The following is a 19,011-nucleotide window of genomic DNA, read 5'->3' as shown; positions in this document are numbered from 1 at the left end:
GTATACAATAGTGTTTGGTAGACATGATCTAGATCCAGACTTTAAGTTTGCTATGGACAGGGAATGTGTCTGCTAATTCTACTGTACTCTCCCACGTGCTTAGTACAGTGTATTGCACATAGAAGGAAATATCAATGATTGATTGATGATCTCTGCATGCAAGGAACTTTCAATCTAGTTGGGGAAAGAAACACTAAAATGAATAACAGATCAGAGTCAATAAACTAAATTTTTATATTTGTATTCTGGGAAATTATTTTAAAGAAATTTAAAACCCATTAACTCAAACTGCAAAAATTAAACAAGGCACATTTATTCTGAGGTTTGGCTGTAATTCAGTCAGCTACTGACAGATTTAAAGCTTGAGACACCTTGACAAGTCCAGACTTATATGGGTAGGGAGTTTCTTAAAACTATACTGCCTTTTAGCACAAAATTTCTTCTGACAGCTTTTGGGAGCTGAGTTCTGAGTGTTGGATACTTCATAAAAAGAAACTGTAGTTTCAGTACCGCAATTAGGATTTTTTTTTTCATAAACACCATAACCCCTATTCAAATTTCCCAAATTAACATTTCCTCCAAAGCTTCTTTAACCACTTTACCAGCTATTAATAATAATAATAATGTTGGTATTTGTTAAGCGCTTACTATGTGCAAAGCACTGTTCTAAGCGCTGGGGTAGATACAAGGTAATCAGGTTGTCCCACGTGGGACTCACAGTCTTCATCTCCATTTTACAGATGAGGGAACTGAGGCCCAGGGAAGTTAAGTGACTTGCCCAAAGTCACACAGCTGACAAGTGGCGGAGCTGGGAGTTGAACCCACGACCTCTGACTCCAAAGCCCGGGCTCGTTCCACTGAGCCACGCTGCTTCCCACCAAGCCTTTTTAAATCAATACATTTCAACGGACTGGTAGATCTGCCTTCCAGGGCTACCAGGTACATATGCTCTCCTCCCTATACAGGACATCCTTTTACTCCCTTTCCTCTGTCAGAGATGCTTTTCCCTCCCTTTTGATTAGGATTTCCTTCTCTTTTGTTTTGCCATTCATATCCTAATCCCTTTCCTCTTCCCCAGGGAGTGAGAACATCCCTCTACCCACTGCCAGAGAAACTTCTTGCCACAACCAAGATACACCCAAATTCCATTGAGCTCGTTGCCTCTAGTGTTCCAAGCCTGTTTTATTTTATTCCAACTTCAGTTCCAAATAGTTGTTTCCTCAGAGACTTGATGAGCTGTTTATTTTCGCTTTGCAATAACTACTAGTCTGAAAACATTAATCAGTCTTGGTTATTTTGGGCTTTGTAAATAAACGAAGGGATCAGACCATACGAGAAATGAGGAGTGACACAGGTTTTTGCATCTGTTGAGACACACATATGCAGTTACCACTAACAATGGCACAATTATAAGACAGTTGGGACGATAAACAACCCTGAAGTTTACACCATCAACTCTGGTGGTCTGCAGCCTGACTACAAGTTTGTCCACATTTTAGGCAAAAGTTCCCCATCCCCTACTCCCCGACATCAATTTCCATTTAAAGAAATAGAATTGGAATTTTATGGGTATTTCAAATACCAAAGAAGTATACAACTTTAAATTGGAAGGTGTTGTGTGCCCTAGAGAGGAAGGTAAGTTATAGAGTTTTTCTGAGAGACTAGTACTTTTCTTGTGGCCACGCTAACACCATTTTTAGGGCAACAATTTTTTCCACTCAGTTATGGGCAGGGAATGTTTCTTCTAATTCTGTTATACTGCATTTTCCCAAGCTCTTAGTACAGTACATAGTAAGTGCTCAATAAATACCACTGATGGATTGACCAACCAAATACTGCCTGCATTCATTTCCATTCAGAAAGAACTACTCTGATGAACATCTGACAGAACACTGTCCAGGGAATAACCACCTCAGAACATCTTTCCCAAGTATAAACTCTGGATTGGCATGCAACTACTTGGACTTTGGATGGGTTAGACTAGTGGAGGTAGTGGGGAGCAGACAATGGTAGATGCTTAGGAAAATGCAGCCCCTTGGTTACTCCGGGTCTCCCTCTCTGACCAGTCCAGAGGTTGGGTGGAAGAGTTAATACCTACCCTAGTTACTGTGTCTTTTTCTTAATTTGCTTACTCTTGGTCCCTTGATCACACCCTCCCTCTTGCTCGGAACTCTCTCCCCCTTCTTATCTGACAGCCTACCACTCTCTCAGTCTTCAAAACCCTACTAAAGTCCCATCCCCCCCAGGAAGCCTCTCTGACTAATCTTTCATCTCCCCACTCTATTTATCTGCTCCCCTGCTACATCATCTTTGCTTTTGAGCCCATACATACATAGACTGTGAGCCCGTTGTTGGGTAGGGACCATCTCTATATGTTGTCGACTTGTACTTTCCAAGTGCTTAGTACAGTGATCTGCACACAGTAAGCACTCAATAAACATGATTAAATGAATAACCTCTTGATGTCTTGTAGGTTTCAAGTCTTCAAGCTGTCATTCCCCACAGAGAGAGTGAGAGAGTGTGTGTGTGTGTGTGTGTGTGCATCACATGCACACACACACACACACACACACTTGCCTGCATAATAGTTTATAATAATATAAATGAAAAAAACCAAACAATATCCCTCCAGCTAGGGACAACCACCTTAGCCTCAGCAATTCCAGCAGAAGAATGCTTTCAGCTGCAGTTGTGTACATCCAGGGACTGACAGTGTAAAGGTAGAGGTAAAAACAATGAAGGTGTCTTTTCTCTCCAGTCTTCCGCTTCCCCCTTTTTTCTGTTCCCTCTATCAGCTTTCTCTCCTTTCACCCTCTTTCTCCCCTCCTTTCTCCATTTTTGCCTCTCCCTGTCTCTTTTTCCTGGCTCAGGTCCATCACTCCTAAGGTGGCCAGAAATCTCTTCACCTTTTTTTTTTATAAAGTATCTTTCTTCCTAAAAGCTGAACCAAAGCAAAAGAAATAAACAGATTTGTCCAATGTCAAATTAATAATGGGAAAGTCAGGATTAAAATCCAAGACTAGAAGTTCCTCTTACATACAATGATTTTTGAATGAAATAATAGTCCTGTGATAATAGTTGATGATGATGGTACTTGTTAAGCACTTATTATGTGCCAAGCACTGTTCTAAGCACTGGGGTAGATACAAGGTAATCAGATCTTCCTACGTGGAGCTCAAAGTCTAAATCCCCATTTTACAGATGAGGCAACTGAGGCACTGGGAAGTTAAGTGACTTGCCCAAAGTCACACAGCTGATAAGTGGTTGAGCCGGGATTAGAGCCCGCAACTTCCGATTCCCAAGCCTGTGCTCTTTCCACTAAGCCACACTGCTTCTCTGATTTAACCTATTGTGATTTAACCTATTATTGACTCTGTATTAAGCAATTTAGGATCAATATAATGCTGCGCTGCAATACTAATTCCAGGCAGCAAGTCCTAGTGGGAGTCAGAAGGACCACTTGTCTGCTGTCAAGTCCCTTAATTTCTCTGTGCTTCAGTTACCTCCTCTATAAAATGGGGTTAAGATTGTGAGCCCCATGTGGGACAGGGACTGTGTCCAACCTGATTAGCTCGCACCTACCCCCAGTGCTTAGAACAGTACTTGAGACATAGTCATCACTTAGTGAATACCATCATTATTATTACTATTATCAAAGGATTAATTTATTATTAATAATAATCATTATGGCACTTAAGTGCTTACTACAATATGCTGCACACAGCAAGCACTCAATAAATATCACTGATTGCTTGATGAACTGAGATTCAGTGCCCAAATTCCCCTTGCAAGAATGGGAAAACATCAGAAATCACACTGTACGTTAACAGCTTTCCTGAGCCACGAGCAGGATATCAAAGTGGGGAGAAGTAACAAATCTTTTGAATACATGCTCAAAGGAAATCTTTTTAAAGTCAATACTGGAAAAGTAATCCAGCTACTACTTTTGCAAGGCTTTTCTTCCTTGCTTTCTGCTAGGTCTGCTTAAGCAAACTGGATTCTGATGGAAAAGCCTTCGGAAAACAACAATAATAATGATTCTAATAATTACAATCATATTTGTTAAGCTCTTATTAAGTGCCAAGGACTGTACTAAGTGCTAAGGTTCAAGTACAGTCACTGCCCCACATTAGGCTCACAATTTAAGAAAAGGGAAAGCACGTATTTAATCCTCATTTTACAGATGAGGAGACTGAGGCACAGAGACATTAAGTAACTGGTCCAAGGTTACACTGCAGGCAAATGGTAGAGCTGGGCCCATGGTGTTCCCACTGAGCTACACACTTCTTCCCAAAATATCCACCAAACTTGAATGTTAACACAGGTATAGTTCAAACACCTTGCCAAAGGTCTTTTCTGTTGAGTCCACTGCACTATCAGTCTAATGCCCACAAAGAATGTTTACAATAGAGTCTGATGACATAATGTAAATAGTCACACGGAATCCTATAAAAGCTAATCAAAACATTTATAAACTTCTTATATTTCTAGGATCCTGCTGGCTTAATCCCTCTCTTTTTCAAGCTAAAGGCATCCCGAGGAAGCAGCTAGCCCATTACAAGATCCCATGGGCACAGGGAAGAAGGTCAGACAAGTAAAATTCAGCCTTATATGACAGCATTTATTAAGCACTTACTCTGTGCAAAGCACTGTTCTAAGCGCTGGGGAGGTTACAAGGTGATCAGTTCATCCCATGGGAGGCTCACAGTCTTAATCCCCATTTTACAGATGAGGTAACTGAGGCACAGAGAAGTGAAGTGACTTGCCCAAAGTCACATAGCTGGTAACTGGCAGAGCCAGGATTTGAACCCATGACCTCTGACTCCTCTGTCCCTCTTGCTCCCATCTTTACCCTCTCACCCCCTATAATAATAATAATGTGTCATTCGTTAAGCACTGGGCTGGATATAAGGTAATTGGATTGGACATAGTCCCTGTCCCACATTGGGCTAACAGTCTTAACCCCCATTTTACAGATGAGGTAACTGAGGCATGAAGAAACGAAGTGACTTGCCCAAATTCACACAGCAGGTATATGGCAGAGCTGGAATTAGAACCCAGGTCTTTCTGACACCCAGGCCCTTGCCCTATCCATTAGGTCCGACATTGTAGAGTGGCCAAACCTTACTATGGCCCTACCTCTCCAGAAAACTAGCATTACAGGACACTGTTTCTTCATGGGGCCAGGGGGAGAGGAGGAGAAAGAGAGGAGCAAGAGGGAGATGGGGGCTCACATGTGCAGCCTTGCCTGACCTCTCCTCATGATGACCCTCAAGACAGCAACTTTCTGGAGTCCCAGTCACCAGAAGCCTCCAGAAGCTGCTGTGTATGCAAGCCCTTTCCCAGCCCACCCCAGTTCCAGGAAGCAAAAATGGCAGCAGCAGCAGCTCCTCGTTATGCTGCAGAGCTTGCAATGTGAAGAGGAAGATTCTGCTCCATCTCCTTTCTGCTGTTGCTGCCATCCCTGAAGGAAAGGAAAGTCCTGTGTGCACAGCTGCAGGAGAATGTAGGAGAGAGAGAGAGGGATGGTGGTGGTGGTGGGGGCAGGGGGAGGCTCTGTGTGTGTGTGTGTGTGTGTGTGAGAGAGAGAGTTTATGTGTGTAGGTGGAGGGAAGGTAGTGAGACAGTGTGCTAAGTAACCAAGTAAGTAAGTGCCAAGCACTGTCTAAGCACTGGTGTAGATACAAGGTAATCAGGTTGGAATCAGTCCCTATCCCACATGGGGCTCACAGTCTTAATTCCCATTTTACAGATGAGGTAACAGGCACAGAGAAGTGAAGTGACTTGCTCAAGGTCACACAGCAGACAAGTGGCAGAGCCAGGATTAGCACCTAGGTCCTTTTGACATCCAGGCCCGAGCTCTACCTACTAGGACTGCTTCTATAGTAAAGCTTCCTCGCCTGGAACGATTTCCACCTCCAAGGAGTTTTTCCTTCCTTTTCTCCCTGACCCACTGACATCAGGACTCCCCGAGAGCAGGGAGAGAACCAAGACCCAAGGCCCACAACTGCCCCACGGCAAAATTGAAAGGCCCAGACTGTCTTTTGTTAGGAAGGGCAGATGAGCCTGAACCCCTAAACTTTGGGACCAAGAACGTGCCCCGATGTACCCATGTGGCTGTTAGTGCCTCATGCACTCCCTCTCTGCCCCATCAGTAGTGTTCCCTGGGAGGCGAAGAATGCAGCACATTGCAAAGTACACGGATGGTTTCACATTTACCGGCTCCAGGCAGAACCAGACTGGAGCCCAGGACCAATAGCCGAGGTGGGCTATCTTCTAGCCAGGCACCAGACCAGCCCACACTCGCTAAGAAGAAAACAGATAGTAGTCTAAGTGTTTAGTACAGTGCTTTGCACACAGTAAGCACTCAATGAATGAATGATTTCACATTCTGGATATCTATAAGTCTCCCGTCCTTCTCTCCTTTCCAATACTTTTAGAGAAGCAGCATGGCTTAGTGCAAAGAGCGCGGGCTTGGGAGTCAGAGGTTGTGGGTTCTAATCCTGGCTCCACCACTTGTCAGCTGTGTAACTTTGGGCAAGTCACTTAACTTCTCTTTGCCTCAGTTACCTCGTCTGTAAAACGAGGATTAAGACTGTGAGCCCCACGTGGGACAACCTGATAACCTTGTATGTATCCCAGTGCTTAGAACAGTGCTTGGCACATAGTAAGTGCTTAACAAATGCCATCATTTTTTTTTTTTAATTCCAGTACCTTGGCCCCATGGGAGGCCCTCTCACATTATGTCTGAAAAAAAGAATAATAGATTATTGTCTTTATCCATTCCATTTCCTTTTTTTCCATCTAATGATGTGTATGGCTGTTCTTCATTTTACAAAGAGTTTATTGGTAGTTCACAGCTTTTAAAAAGTGTGGCCTATGCCTATGTACCCACATCTGTGGCCCAAGGAATGAGAATAACATGCCTTCTCTGGAGTCATCCAGAAAGGTCATCACCTTCAGTGGCTTGGGGCAATCTTGGCCAATGGATCTAGAATCAACAGTTTATTATTTGTTTAGCTAGGTTGGAATCAGTGGAACCATTTTTATGCAGGCCAAGTGTGAGTTTTACTCAAGCCCGCAAATGCATAAGCAAATCAGGCAGCATATAAAGGAAAACGGCATTTGATTTGGAAAGCAGGATTGATCTTTGCAGCATCTGTGTTAGAAAGGATAAATCTTTTCAACAGTGAGACAGATGGCTTTAACAATATACAGATTAATTTTGCTCTGGCACTCAGATGTCACAGCAGTCCAGGGAAATTCTTTAGAAACCACCCTTTAGAGGTCGAAGCATAACAAATGAAACATTATTAACTTGAATCTTTGTTCAGGTGAAGGTGGCCGGGGACCCTTTTGATTGAATGAAGGACAGTTTCCTACCTGCTGGGATCTCAGTATGGCAGCATCAATCTCCTCCACCTTCTGAGTGAGCGTGTCACTCACTAATCTGTAGCGTTCATTGTCCTCTGTCACCATTTTATCCAGACCCTCCCTAGCCCTCCAGGGCACCAGTTCCAACAGGGCACTGCTGACTTCATTGAGGGTGTCTAATAAGCCTTTGTTGTTCTTAGCTTCTTTTTTCAGTTCCTTTAAAGAGAATTTAAGTAAACACACAAATGTATGGACTAAGCAAACACAGCTTGCACATGTTTTCATTCACTCTACTCAAAGAGGCTGAAGAGTTGAGCAGTCACACAAAGAGATCCACTGGCACACTTCATTTTAGCTTAGTTACATTAGCTTGGTTATTAAAAACTGTTTGACAAAAAAGCAGGTGATTCCTGAAGGAAAGTTTCTAAAGAGAACTTAGATGTAATCCTTGAGTCAACATGGAAACCTTTCACTCTTTGAAATTCAATATGGCTATCATTTTTCAATCTGGGAAACACAGAGAAGAAAAGGAGCATACAATTCTTTGCATTCATGGGGCTATTTTCTAAGTAACCAGATCACTGAAAAGTGAAGCGAAGAAGGAAACAGGCCAAATTTTAGGGTTTTCTTAAGTGGAGTGTTACTGACTTTGAAATTCCAATCAAATCATTATATGGTCAGTGAAAAACACCTTAAGGCAAGAAAGAACCACCCTATAATTAAACATGTTTCAGACCCTGAAAAGAGAACCAATACCTCTGAGAAGTGTTTAATTATGGAATTTCTGCTCAATTTCATTTAAGAATATTTGTAGTGACCAGTTTATGTAATCCATTTATTTAGCAAACAAAATTTTTGTTAGCAGACAACTGACACTACGCCTCAAATCAGAGCTATTTCCAAAGACTTCTCAAAGGAAAGGATCATAAACTGTTTTAACCATTGTGAGTTTCTGAAGATATTACACATCACGGTGGACTGGAACAACATGTAACTTTCCTTCAGTTATGCTATTAATAAACCCCACCCCCCATCTTATAAGAACACCATATGACTCCACAGGGAGATTGTGATGCTTTCTAAATCTCAGGGCCTCTAAATTTAGACAGTTGATCTGGTGCCAATTTATGTTTATTTTGCTATTATTCAGGATATTAGTAAAATCAGATAGATAATCATCATTTCATTTATAAATAAAAAAAACCTCTCTATAAAATATAGTAAATGGAGAAATTACGACTGGGATCCAGAACGTACTTTTTGTCTTTCCTGAGCTTGGCTTAATTCTTCTCCCTTGGGAAGCTGGGCTTCATATGAAAGTAATTCCACTTCCACTTTGTCAAGCCACGTGCAAAGACTTTCATGGGTCGACTGCAGTTGCCCTGCAAGTTGCAGTGCTTGGTCTAAAGTCTTGGCTACATCAGAACTCAATTTAGTAATGTCTTTGTATCTTGCTTTAATGCCTTCCAGTTTATCTTGAATTATTACAACTTCATCACCTAGAATGTCAAAGGGCATTTATTTGCATATGAAGAGCAATGGCAAAAAAGCAAAAAAGAAGCCTAAGAGACTCTGTGAGTTGTGTGGGGCAGACGCGTGTTTTTTTCTGAAAGACTTACATCTCTTTAAGAATATAAGCCTACTCTAAATTCCTCAGATGGGTGAGTTTTCATATAAGTCAGAAAAGCCTTGGTGAAAGCAGAAAACAGAGCTTACTGAGGTCTCAAAACAAAAGTATGAGCAATAGTAAACATTAATGCACCAAACAATTGCCAATCATAGTGCATATGCCACTCAACATATAAGAACAAAGATCTCACTTTTAAATGACAAAGATGCTATTCCTGCAAAAGTTGTTTTACTTTAACATAACCATCGATGCTACAGGGGGTTTATTTTTCCAAATGGAGTGTGGGTGTATGTTTTAAAGAGAATAAGTAAACAAAGCAGGGGAAATTCTGAATTACTTTGTGTTGATCTTCAGACCAGACATGGTGCATGCAACCGGAATGAAATCAATCTCACAAAACGCAGTGTCCTAAACTTTAATCTGAAAAAGGACTCTCTCCTTTAAAAATAGGTAAAATGTAATATCATTCAATCCAAAACTACAATGACTATCTCTTATGCCCACAAATCTCATATTGTGAAGGCAATCTGACATCAAAGACTCTCTTCTTGCATGTTTTTCAAAACAGTCACTAAAAAAGTTCATTTTAAGGGGAGTAATATTATGGAACTTAGCTTTTCTTTTTTTCCTCAGTTGCTTGCTAAAGCCAGCAAAAAGACAGCCGGATTTAACACTAGTTCCCTGAAAGGTCTCACCTGTTGTTTGTTTAAGGAGCTCTAAACCATTCAGTATTGCTTGATCAACATTTTGTTTCCTGAGCAGAATGTCCTCCTGTAGGATCTAAGGAAGAAATTATAATTTTACTGGAGAAAGAACTAAAATGAGTTTTAATTTTCAAAGAAGTTGTAAAACGAATTGCACTCTTTACAGAAAAAAGTATTTTGGCAGATTAAGCCCCACTAACATTGTTGGTATCCTATAAATGCCACAATGCTTACTCTTCTCAATGTCGTTGCCCCCACAAAATCTCTTAGAGTCCTCCACCATAATCAAGTATATGAGTCATTATTTTTTTTTTAATTCAGTGTTTAGACTCTGTGATGAATGCTAAATAGATATCCTGGTGGATAGATGCATGAGCACAGGACTGAACCTGAAGTATGCTAACACGAAATGAGAATGAAGAAATAGCATTGAGGGAAAGAATTAAAAATAAACAAATGAAATAAAAATACCAGAAGCTCAGTTTGTTGATGTTTAAGCCCTTCAGTGGTGTAATCCTGGACTGACAGTTTACTCAGTTTGTCATGCACTTCATTGAGCCAGTTCATCAGTTCAACTTCATCTTCACCAAAAATCTGAGCGTTAGAGTGGGCATGCTGGAGGAGCTCAGATCGGCTGGTACTTTTGTCTTGAAGCTCAATGTACCGTGCTTGGGTAGCATTTAGTTTTTCCTGTACCATTTCTTTATCCTCCCGGGAACTCAGAATTTTTAAAGATTGGCCAATACTAACAGCCTGATGTAAACCTTTATTGCGATTGATGATGTCATCTTCTAGGGCCTAAATGAATTTTTTTAATGAAGTAAAATGAAGAAAACAGAAAATAATGAACAAATGAAAATGAAAACCATAAATGGAACCAAAGGAAAGTAGAAATGGGGAAAATTAAAAAAAAAAAAAACATGATGCTGGTGGTTGTGCATAAGACAGTATCACAGTATGGATACCCACACCAGAGTAATTTTCAGTCATTACCTCTATCGTAAAACCACAGAAAAAGCAGAATCACTAAAGCTCTAAGATGTGGTTTGTTCCTTACTTTTTGCTGAGCAATCTGCTCTTGCAGTTTGGGCGTTTGGGTTCCTATGGGTTCAGAGTTTGCCAACTTCTTTTCTGTAGCAGTGAGCCACTCTACCAGTGGTTCCAAGGTTTCATGAAATTGCTGTGCTACCACGGAGATTGCTTCCAATTGGCGATTCCTACGAACATGCCAAGATAAAGGTCATCGGGTGATGAAGTATGTGTGAAATGTTCCATAAAAACCTTCAGTCAGCCTTCTCCTCTACAATCTAAATATTTGGGGAGAAATTTGCTTGCAGACAAAATAGTAACCTATCTAGAATGTTGAAAACTCAAACTTAAATCCACCCCACCCCTCCAAAAAGAGGAAGGAGTCAATAACGAGCTAAAATTATCATTATTATTATTATTGTACTTGTTAAGTGTTTACTATGTGCCAAGCACTCTTCTAAGCACTGGGGTTGATTAATACAAGGTAATCAGGTTGAACACAGTCCTTGTCCCAGATGGGGCTAACAGTCTTAATCCCCATTTTACAGATGAGAGAACTGAAGCACAGAGAAGTTAAAAGACTTGCCCAAGATCACAAGGCTGACAAGTGGCAGAGCAGGGATTAGAACCCACATCCTCTGACTTTCCAAGCCTGTGCTCTTGCCACTAGTGCTATGCTATGCTATGCTGCTTCTGCTTCACCATAAGAATTCAGTTAATATTATACTTTCATTATATTCTTCATTTAGTTAAAACTACTAATGCTAATGGACCAAAAACCTAATAAAATTCCACTGTTTTTCCTAAGGATCAGTAATGGAAGAATATACATTGCCACAGTTTACTATTTGATAATTGCTTTTGCCAATTCATCTGCTTCAATAGCACAGAAAGGAGAACAGTATCCTCTCACTTAGTATGTGTCAGTGTAGTTTGTGGTTTAAAAATATGGCTTTGGACAGGGAGGACAGTAGCTTACATTCTCATGAGCTAGTTATTTTATGGGTTTCTATTCCCTAGAGTCTAAAGAAATACATCAAGCTGATTCACTTTCTCATCATCTCTGAATATTTCAGCCCAGGCCAATTGCTCATCCTGTGTAATTTCTTTTAAAATCCTCAGGGAATTACACAGGATGAAAAACTAGTCCTCTGTGAGTCCAAAGACTTTGGAACAATTATGACAAATTGACAGGAAGTACTGTGTGAGCAGATAGAAGAAACCTAATTAAATCTGTTTGCAATTGCAAATACACTACCCACATCCTGTTTCAGTTGATATAGTCTTCAGTTAGCAATAATAGCCTCTGGCATTACTAGGTGTCAGTTTGGCCTTGAATCTAAATCACTGGATGAAAGGGGTGCAGAAACCTTAATCTGACTCCTTCCTTGACATCTGGCTTTTTTTAAGAACACTTAAGCAAGTCATTTAACCTCTTCCTACTCCATTTTGCTGAATGTAATAAGGGGCTTCTTGCCCCCAGAAATTATTAACACTGTCTTTCTATTTAGGAGGTATAATATTTGTTTACCTCAAAGTTGGCAGAAATTGAGGGAAATAGACCTTATCGATTAATTGGTCTCAATTGGTCCTCTCTATGCTAATAATTTATTCTACAATCTAGAGGGAGGGACAGGCATTAAAACAAGTCAGTTGTGGTACTTATTGGGCACTTACGATGTGCCATTCAAGCATTATGCTAAGTGCTGGGGAGAATAGTAGATGAAAATTTCAGACAGAGTGCCTGTCCCAAAGGGGATCAAACTCTAGATTGGGAGGACACACATGTGGAAGAGGGAAAATAAATTATGAGTTGAATTGTACTTTCCAAGCACTTAGTACAGTGCTCTGCATACAGTAAGTGCTCAATAAATACAATTGAATGAAGGACACTGGATTGGAACAGTTAAAATTCAAACAATCTAAAGTAAATCTTAGTAAAAAGAGAAGAGCAATTTTTACTTAAGTGTTGATCCCAAGCTTCCCTGCCTTCTAACAGTTGGGAATGGCTTTGATAGCAAAACTAGTAGATGCAATTTTATCAAATTATCTGGTGTAGTCAAAAGAGAGTCAAGGATCTGTGACTCATAAACTCAATAGTACATTACAATTGAATTTGATATAGCATTGTTATTCCCATCTGCTGATATTTCTTGCTAAATCAGATTGGCATTCCTTTTCTTGGACTGGTATAGAGCAGTGTCATAAATTAAGGGTTGGGACCCAAGAGAAATAGTGCGGAAATTGTATGGGGGAGGCAGAAGCTGGATCATCAGTGCTTCCAAAGCTCTTCGTTGATGCCCCAAAGCGAGGTAACGAGAAATAGATGTCAGCCCATATATCATCAATGCTCTAAAAACACATAAACCTGTCGCAGTCTGTAAGACCTACTGACATGCTAATAGGGAAACCAGAGCTGTGCCCCCAGCTTACCACTCCTTCAGTCTACAGTTTATGCTCTTACAAGGACCATCATTCTGGGCATCTCTCTCTACTCCTCAAAACCTCCAATGGTTGTCCATCTCCTTCTACATCAAGCAGAATGCTACCATTGGCTTCAAGGCCCTCCACCAACTCTTTCTAATCTTACCCATCTGTTCTCTTCAAGAAATAATCTCCATATCACACTTTTCACTTGTCCTAACTGTATGTCACTCTCGACTTTTCCACCATCCTACCCCTTGATCATGCTGCTCCACAGACCAAAACCTACCTTCCTAGCCACATCCACGAGACCACAGTTCTCCCAATCTTTAAACCTTATTAGGCAATACCCTCCTAATAATACTCACTCTAAAATTCCACCTCCTCCAGGAAGCCTTCCCAGTTTGTAATACCCCAGTATGTTCAATCCAACTTTGATCCCTAGCTCCTGGGTTCTTTATTCCCATTCTTGGGACTCATGTGAATTTCATATATTTTTTTTTATAAATTCATCTTTATATTCAATTACTTGTTCCGCTAATTCATCCTCATGTGTGAATACTGCTTTTTCCTTTACCTTCTCGCTCTACTTCCAATTAAACTACTTGTACATGCTTTCTGCATATATCCCACTTAAAATGCTCCTTGAGTTCAGGAAACCTGTGTCTTGCTACTGCTGCAGCACTTAGTACAGTGCTCTGCACACAATAATCATTCAATAAATACAACTGAATGAATGCTGTACTTTGCTTTGCCAAGCACTAAAAACTGTACCTAGGCCTTCAGGAAGCACCTAGTAAATACCAGTAATTTACAGATTGTGCTACCAATAACCCAGAACCCTGCACAGGTTTCATCTTAACATTTGGAACACTGTTAAAATATTACAAAATTTCAACATCTTTTTGAAAAAGACAAGAATGCTCACTGTGGAAGCTATCGTGGAATCTCACTACTTGTTACTGCCAGTCAGCTACTGACATATATATCTAGATATATAAATATATATATATACATATATATAACTATGCTTTATGAAACTCTTTGTGACTAGACCATACAGAGGCATGATATCTGACAAAAACTAGAAATGGGAGTGCAGAAAACAGTCAATACCTCTATCTGACATTCATAAACCTTACAAAAGCAACTGAGAGATCTAGACAGAATCAATTCTTGCCTACTGAGAAAAGGACTGAGAAGTTTATCTGGATAATATGGCCAATTGTGTCAGGTCTGAAAGTACCTTCTTTGGGCCTTTTCCATTATCATTAAAGAAGATTTATGATGGCAATACCTGGATTTACCACTTGTCACATCCAACTTATCAAACAGTTTTATCCATAAACCTCCTCTCTGTGGCCAACAAATGGCAAAACAGATTACACACAGCTAAATCCTGGAATACAACCAGTATACCAGCATCAAAGCAATGCATAATCAAACTCAGCTTCTGAACCTTGAAGCAGCTGCTATTTGGTGAGCTGCAATAGGGAATGTAAATAAGGAGGGGAGAAAAGATTTTCAGGACAAATGAAAAGTAATCTCAAAGACTGTAGCAGACCAGTGGGCTTCTGGGAGACAACAGGTACCAAGAGACCAGACTAAGGGATACAGGACTAGGGTGATTCTTTTTGAACAAAGCCTTCAGTAAGATCTTGATACTATGAGATGGAACCTAATACAGTGCCAGACTCTGGAAATACCAAATTTCACCCAGTAGGTACAATCTTAAAATGAACCCAGTGCAGAAGAGATTATTGGTCTTGCATAATAAAAATAATTAATAATAATGATGGTACTTGTTAAGCACCATGTGCCAAGCACTGTACTTGGGACTGAGGTAGGTACAAGATAATCGGGTTGGATACAGTCCCTGCCCGTCATGGCGCACACAGTCTATGGAGGATGGGGTAGGATTTAATCCCCATTTTACAGACGAGGTAACTGAGGCAGAGAGAAGTTAGGTGACTTGCCCAGGACACACAGCAGAAACAAGTAACAGAGTCAAGATTAGAACCCAGGTCCTCTCTCAGTCCCATGCTCTTTCCACTAGGCCACAATCTTTATTATGCATCAGTTGCTACAGTTCTATCCACCCATGGACCAAACTCAAGGTGAGTAGCATCATCATAGAATATGAGGAAGAGTTTTATGTGTCTGAAACTATACTTGCAAGTTACAAAGGACAGAAAGTTTGAGCAATACAGTTCCTCAATTTTCTATCAATCACTTGGGTAGAAGAGAGCGATCACTATTCGAACTCTGAAATTTTAGTCTACATCCTATGCCAAAGCAGGGTAGAAAACCATAGGACACAGAAGATGTAATAACACAAATGATCCATTAAAACAGCCGACGTAACTGCAGGAAAGTAGTTAACTAATTAGTATGAAATTGTGATGTGAATCAACTTTTCTTTTCAGCAACACAGAAGTGCATAATGGAGGACTACAGCCACGGACCCTCCCCAACACCCCAGTGATGAGACTATGTGGCAATTTCAGCTCCAAATCATGCCACAAAACACTGACAGTTTGGGTCCCCACCACTGGGTCTCAAGGAAGCTTATAAAAAGAGCTACATTATTACTATTATTGCCTCAAAAGGGGTGAAAGAGTTTCAAATACCTTGTTTCTGCCTTATTAAGCAAAGCATCCCATCTACTATCCAAGAGGCTCAGCTGTTTCAAGATCTTCACTTTATCAGCTGGTTCTGCTGTCTCGGCAATTTTCTCTCCTTCTCGCTTGATTACCTCAATAGTGGGTTTGCGGTCATCCAACAACCTCTGGAGAAGCTGGAAACAAAGCAATCAAAAATCTAAATAGCCAGGAAACAACTGTATCAACAGCCAGCTTCATAGCTAGAAGGAAATTGTTTCACTTATACCCTGGGAAGAAAAAAAATCCATTACTCAGATGGGAGAACATGTGAACAAAGATAAGAGGAGCTTGTGTTTCAAGGATAACACAATTATTATACTGAACCACGGTTAAGAAATCAGAAAGTAATGGTTGGCTTAAGATAATGTTGATACAACTTACTTCCCTACATTCTTCCGTCACCATTGACCTTTATCCACAAAAATAGGATAGAAAGGTCTGAATGTAATAATTACATTGGAGTGGAAGCGGTGGGCCTTTTTCAAAAGCTATTAATCTTTAGTTACTCATGAACAAGAGAAGCTTTTGTGAAGTGTCACTTACGCAATGCCTAAAGACCCATTTTCTGTATTTACTTCTTCAAGAATCCCAGTGTCAGTGACACTCAGTGATGGAAAGCCAGAATCAAAATAGAGTTCTGGAAGGTGAACCTTATGCTCTCCTTTCGCATTCTGAGTTCTTACCCCCTTAAATGTAAAATTTATTCTGAGAGTGAATCTGAAAACTTTCTAGGGCAGAAAAGACGACTAACATTAGGTCATTTTCTCTTTGTACGCCAGGCCAGCAGTATCTACAAGCATTAAATCTACTAACTCTAGAAAGTGTGTGAAGGTTTTACTGAGTTGAGGGACTATCATAACAGATATGGAATCCATTCATCAATCAATCAATGCCATTTACTGAGCGCTTACTGTATACAGATCACAAAACTAAGAGCTTGGGACAGTACAATATAACTGAATTGGTAGGCATGGTCCATGCCCACAAGAAGGTTACAGTGTAGAGGGGAAGACAGACATGACTATAAATAAATAAATTACAAATATATGCATAAGTGCTGTGAGGCTGAGGGAGGGGTGAATAAAGGGAGCAAATCAAAGTGACCCAAAAGGGAGAGGAAACAAAAGAAATGAGGGCTTAGTGGGGGGAAGACCTCTTGGAGGATAGTGATTTTAATAAGGCTTTGAAGGTGGAGAGAGTGATGGTCCATTGGATATGAAGGGAGAGGGAGTTCCAGGCCAGAGGGAAGACGTGGGATAATTAGAGGATAATGTCAAGGTTATGGCCCTGTGAGACAGGGTGGGTGGTGGTGATCGGAAAGTCAGGGGAGGACAGATTTTGGGTGGGAGGATGAGGAATTATGTTTGGACATGTTAAATTTGAGATGTTAGCAAGGCATCCAAGTAGAGATGTCCTGAAGGCAGGAAGAAAGGTGAAAGATCAGGGTTGGAGATGTAGATTTGGGAATCATTGCATAGAGATTTTGAAACCAAGGGAGCAAATGAGTTCTCCAAGGCAGTGAGTGTAGATGGTGATTAGAAAGGGACTCGAAACTGAGCCTTGAGGGACTCCTGCAGTAAGCGGGTGGGAAGCAGAGGAGGAGCCTGTGAAAGAGCTGAGAATGAGCAGCCAGATAGGAGGAAAACCAGGAATCTTTCTGAAATAGGCAAAATGCACATTCTTATCTAGATTCTCGATCCAACACCTTTAAGAAGCAGCATGGTTTAGTGGATAGAGCATGGGTGTGGGAGTCAGAAGGATGTGGATTCTAATCCCGGCTCTGCCACATGTTGGCTATGTGACTTTGGGCAAGTCATTTAACTTCTCTGCGCCTCAGTTACCTCATCTATAAAATGGGGATTAGGAGGGTTAGCCCCATGTGGGTAAAGAACTGTGTCCTATCTGATTAACTTGTATCTATCTACCCCAGTGCTTACAATAGTGCTTGACACATAGTGTTTAACTAGTACCATCGTTATTATTATTATTTATTATTATTATTATTATTATTGGAATTCAAAATGAAAATAAGAGGGAGCATACTCACCAAGGCTAAGCCAAACCTATGAACTCCTGTTTCCCATCAGACTGAATTTTATTCCTTATCTGGAAGCAGGGAGAGATAAAGAAAACCTGAACTTGTACAGTGTGCTCTTACCTTTTGTTCTTGTATCTGGGCTTTTACCACTTTGAACTCAGCAGATGGAGGCTTCTGATTGGCCACGAGATCTTCAGTGTCAACAAGCCAGCCAAGCAGAGACTCCATGGCATCCTGGAACCTTCCACAGTGGAGCAGTGCCTCTTGCAGTTGAGCTGCTCGTTGGGCAACCTGAAGGGCAGCACAGTTTTAACAACTGACTTAGCAGAAACCATGAACCACCAAACTTCAGTTTCCATATTTGGTGGAATAGGCTCCCTCTCTCTAGACAAGCCTCTAATTTTTCTGATTTCAAACTGCACCCAAATACCTGCTCCCTAGAATTGGAAATTATTTGCATTTTAAAGATTTTTAGAAATGCCAGGTACTTTTATATCTATTATTGCTTAAAATTGTCAGCAGGCGGGATGGATTGTTAAGCATTCTATGGAAACTCTTTATGGTTTACACTTCATGAATAGGTAGCAACCTAAGTCAGCATATGTTACATAAGTTTGAATTGTTCTGTCAAAGTGTTTATTAATAATAGGTTTGTGACAGCCTCCCTTAATACCAAGCAATACTTCGTAAATCCAAGCCTACCCACTCACGTCTTTTTTCATTGTCCTTAGCCTTTTCCCATTTGTCATAAAGGAGAGACCAGTCAATTCAAGTTCTTTTTGGAGGCAATCAGTGCTCAGCTCTCCGAATCATTAAATTTTATCTGCTTATTCACTTAAAGGGAAGCTGAAAGACTGTGGTAGTACAAGGAAACATAAAGTGTAGATTCATGTAGGAACCCAGACAATATAAGTTCCCTAAGTATAAAGAATGATGCAATCTATACCCAGAAAATCCCAACAATAGTAAATCTTCTGGAAATGTTTGCTTTTCATTGGGTTATCTCTGCCTGACTCATGAAGAGTTTGGAAGTATCAGTTTTACCCTGAGAGCATCAGGGCAAAATAAAATTTACAGAACTCACCACAAAGCTCTGAAATGGAGTTGAAGCTGCCCATCTCTTACTAGGTAGAGGGGGTGTGAAGCTGA

The 19,011-nt window shown here is 40.6% G+C and overlaps 1 protein-coding gene across 23 annotated transcripts in view; it reads right to left on the bottom strand.

The window, feature by feature from the left end:
• Nucleotides 1-19,011, bottom strand: part of DST (dystonin) — a 520,502-nt gene that overhangs the window by 76,347 nt on the left and 425,144 nt on the right. For 19 of the 23 annotated variants that reach the window (XM_038771967.1, XM_038770518.1, XM_038770592.1 and 16 more), the window contains 7 exons: nucleotides 17,983-18,153; nucleotides 15,792-15,958; nucleotides 10,766-10,925; nucleotides 10,180-10,506; nucleotides 9,700-9,784; nucleotides 8,632-8,873; nucleotides 7,384-7,590 (listed from right to left, as the gene is read on the bottom strand). In XM_038771967.1, coding sequence (XP_038627895.1) covers nucleotides 7,384-7,590; nucleotides 8,632-8,873; nucleotides 9,700-9,784; nucleotides 10,180-10,506; nucleotides 10,766-10,925; nucleotides 15,792-15,958; nucleotides 17,983-18,153 — 1,359 coding nt within the window. The remainder of the gene's footprint in view (nucleotides 1-7,383; nucleotides 7,591-8,631; nucleotides 8,874-9,699; nucleotides 9,785-10,179; nucleotides 10,507-10,765; nucleotides 10,926-15,791; nucleotides 15,959-17,982; nucleotides 18,154-19,011) is intronic. The other 4 variants (XM_038771108.1, XM_038771262.1, XM_038772053.1 and 1 more) reach the window with 1 other exon arrangement.

This window comes from Tachyglossus aculeatus, chromosome 1 (genome assembly GCF_015852505.1).
Source record: "Tachyglossus aculeatus isolate mTacAcu1 chromosome 1, mTacAcu1.pri, whole genome shotgun sequence".
NCBI classification, from domain to species: Eukaryota; Metazoa; Chordata; class Mammalia; order Monotremata; family Tachyglossidae; genus Tachyglossus; species Tachyglossus aculeatus.
Note: the sequence above shows the minus strand (reverse complement) of the source record. Positions and strands in the feature narration are given on the sequence as shown.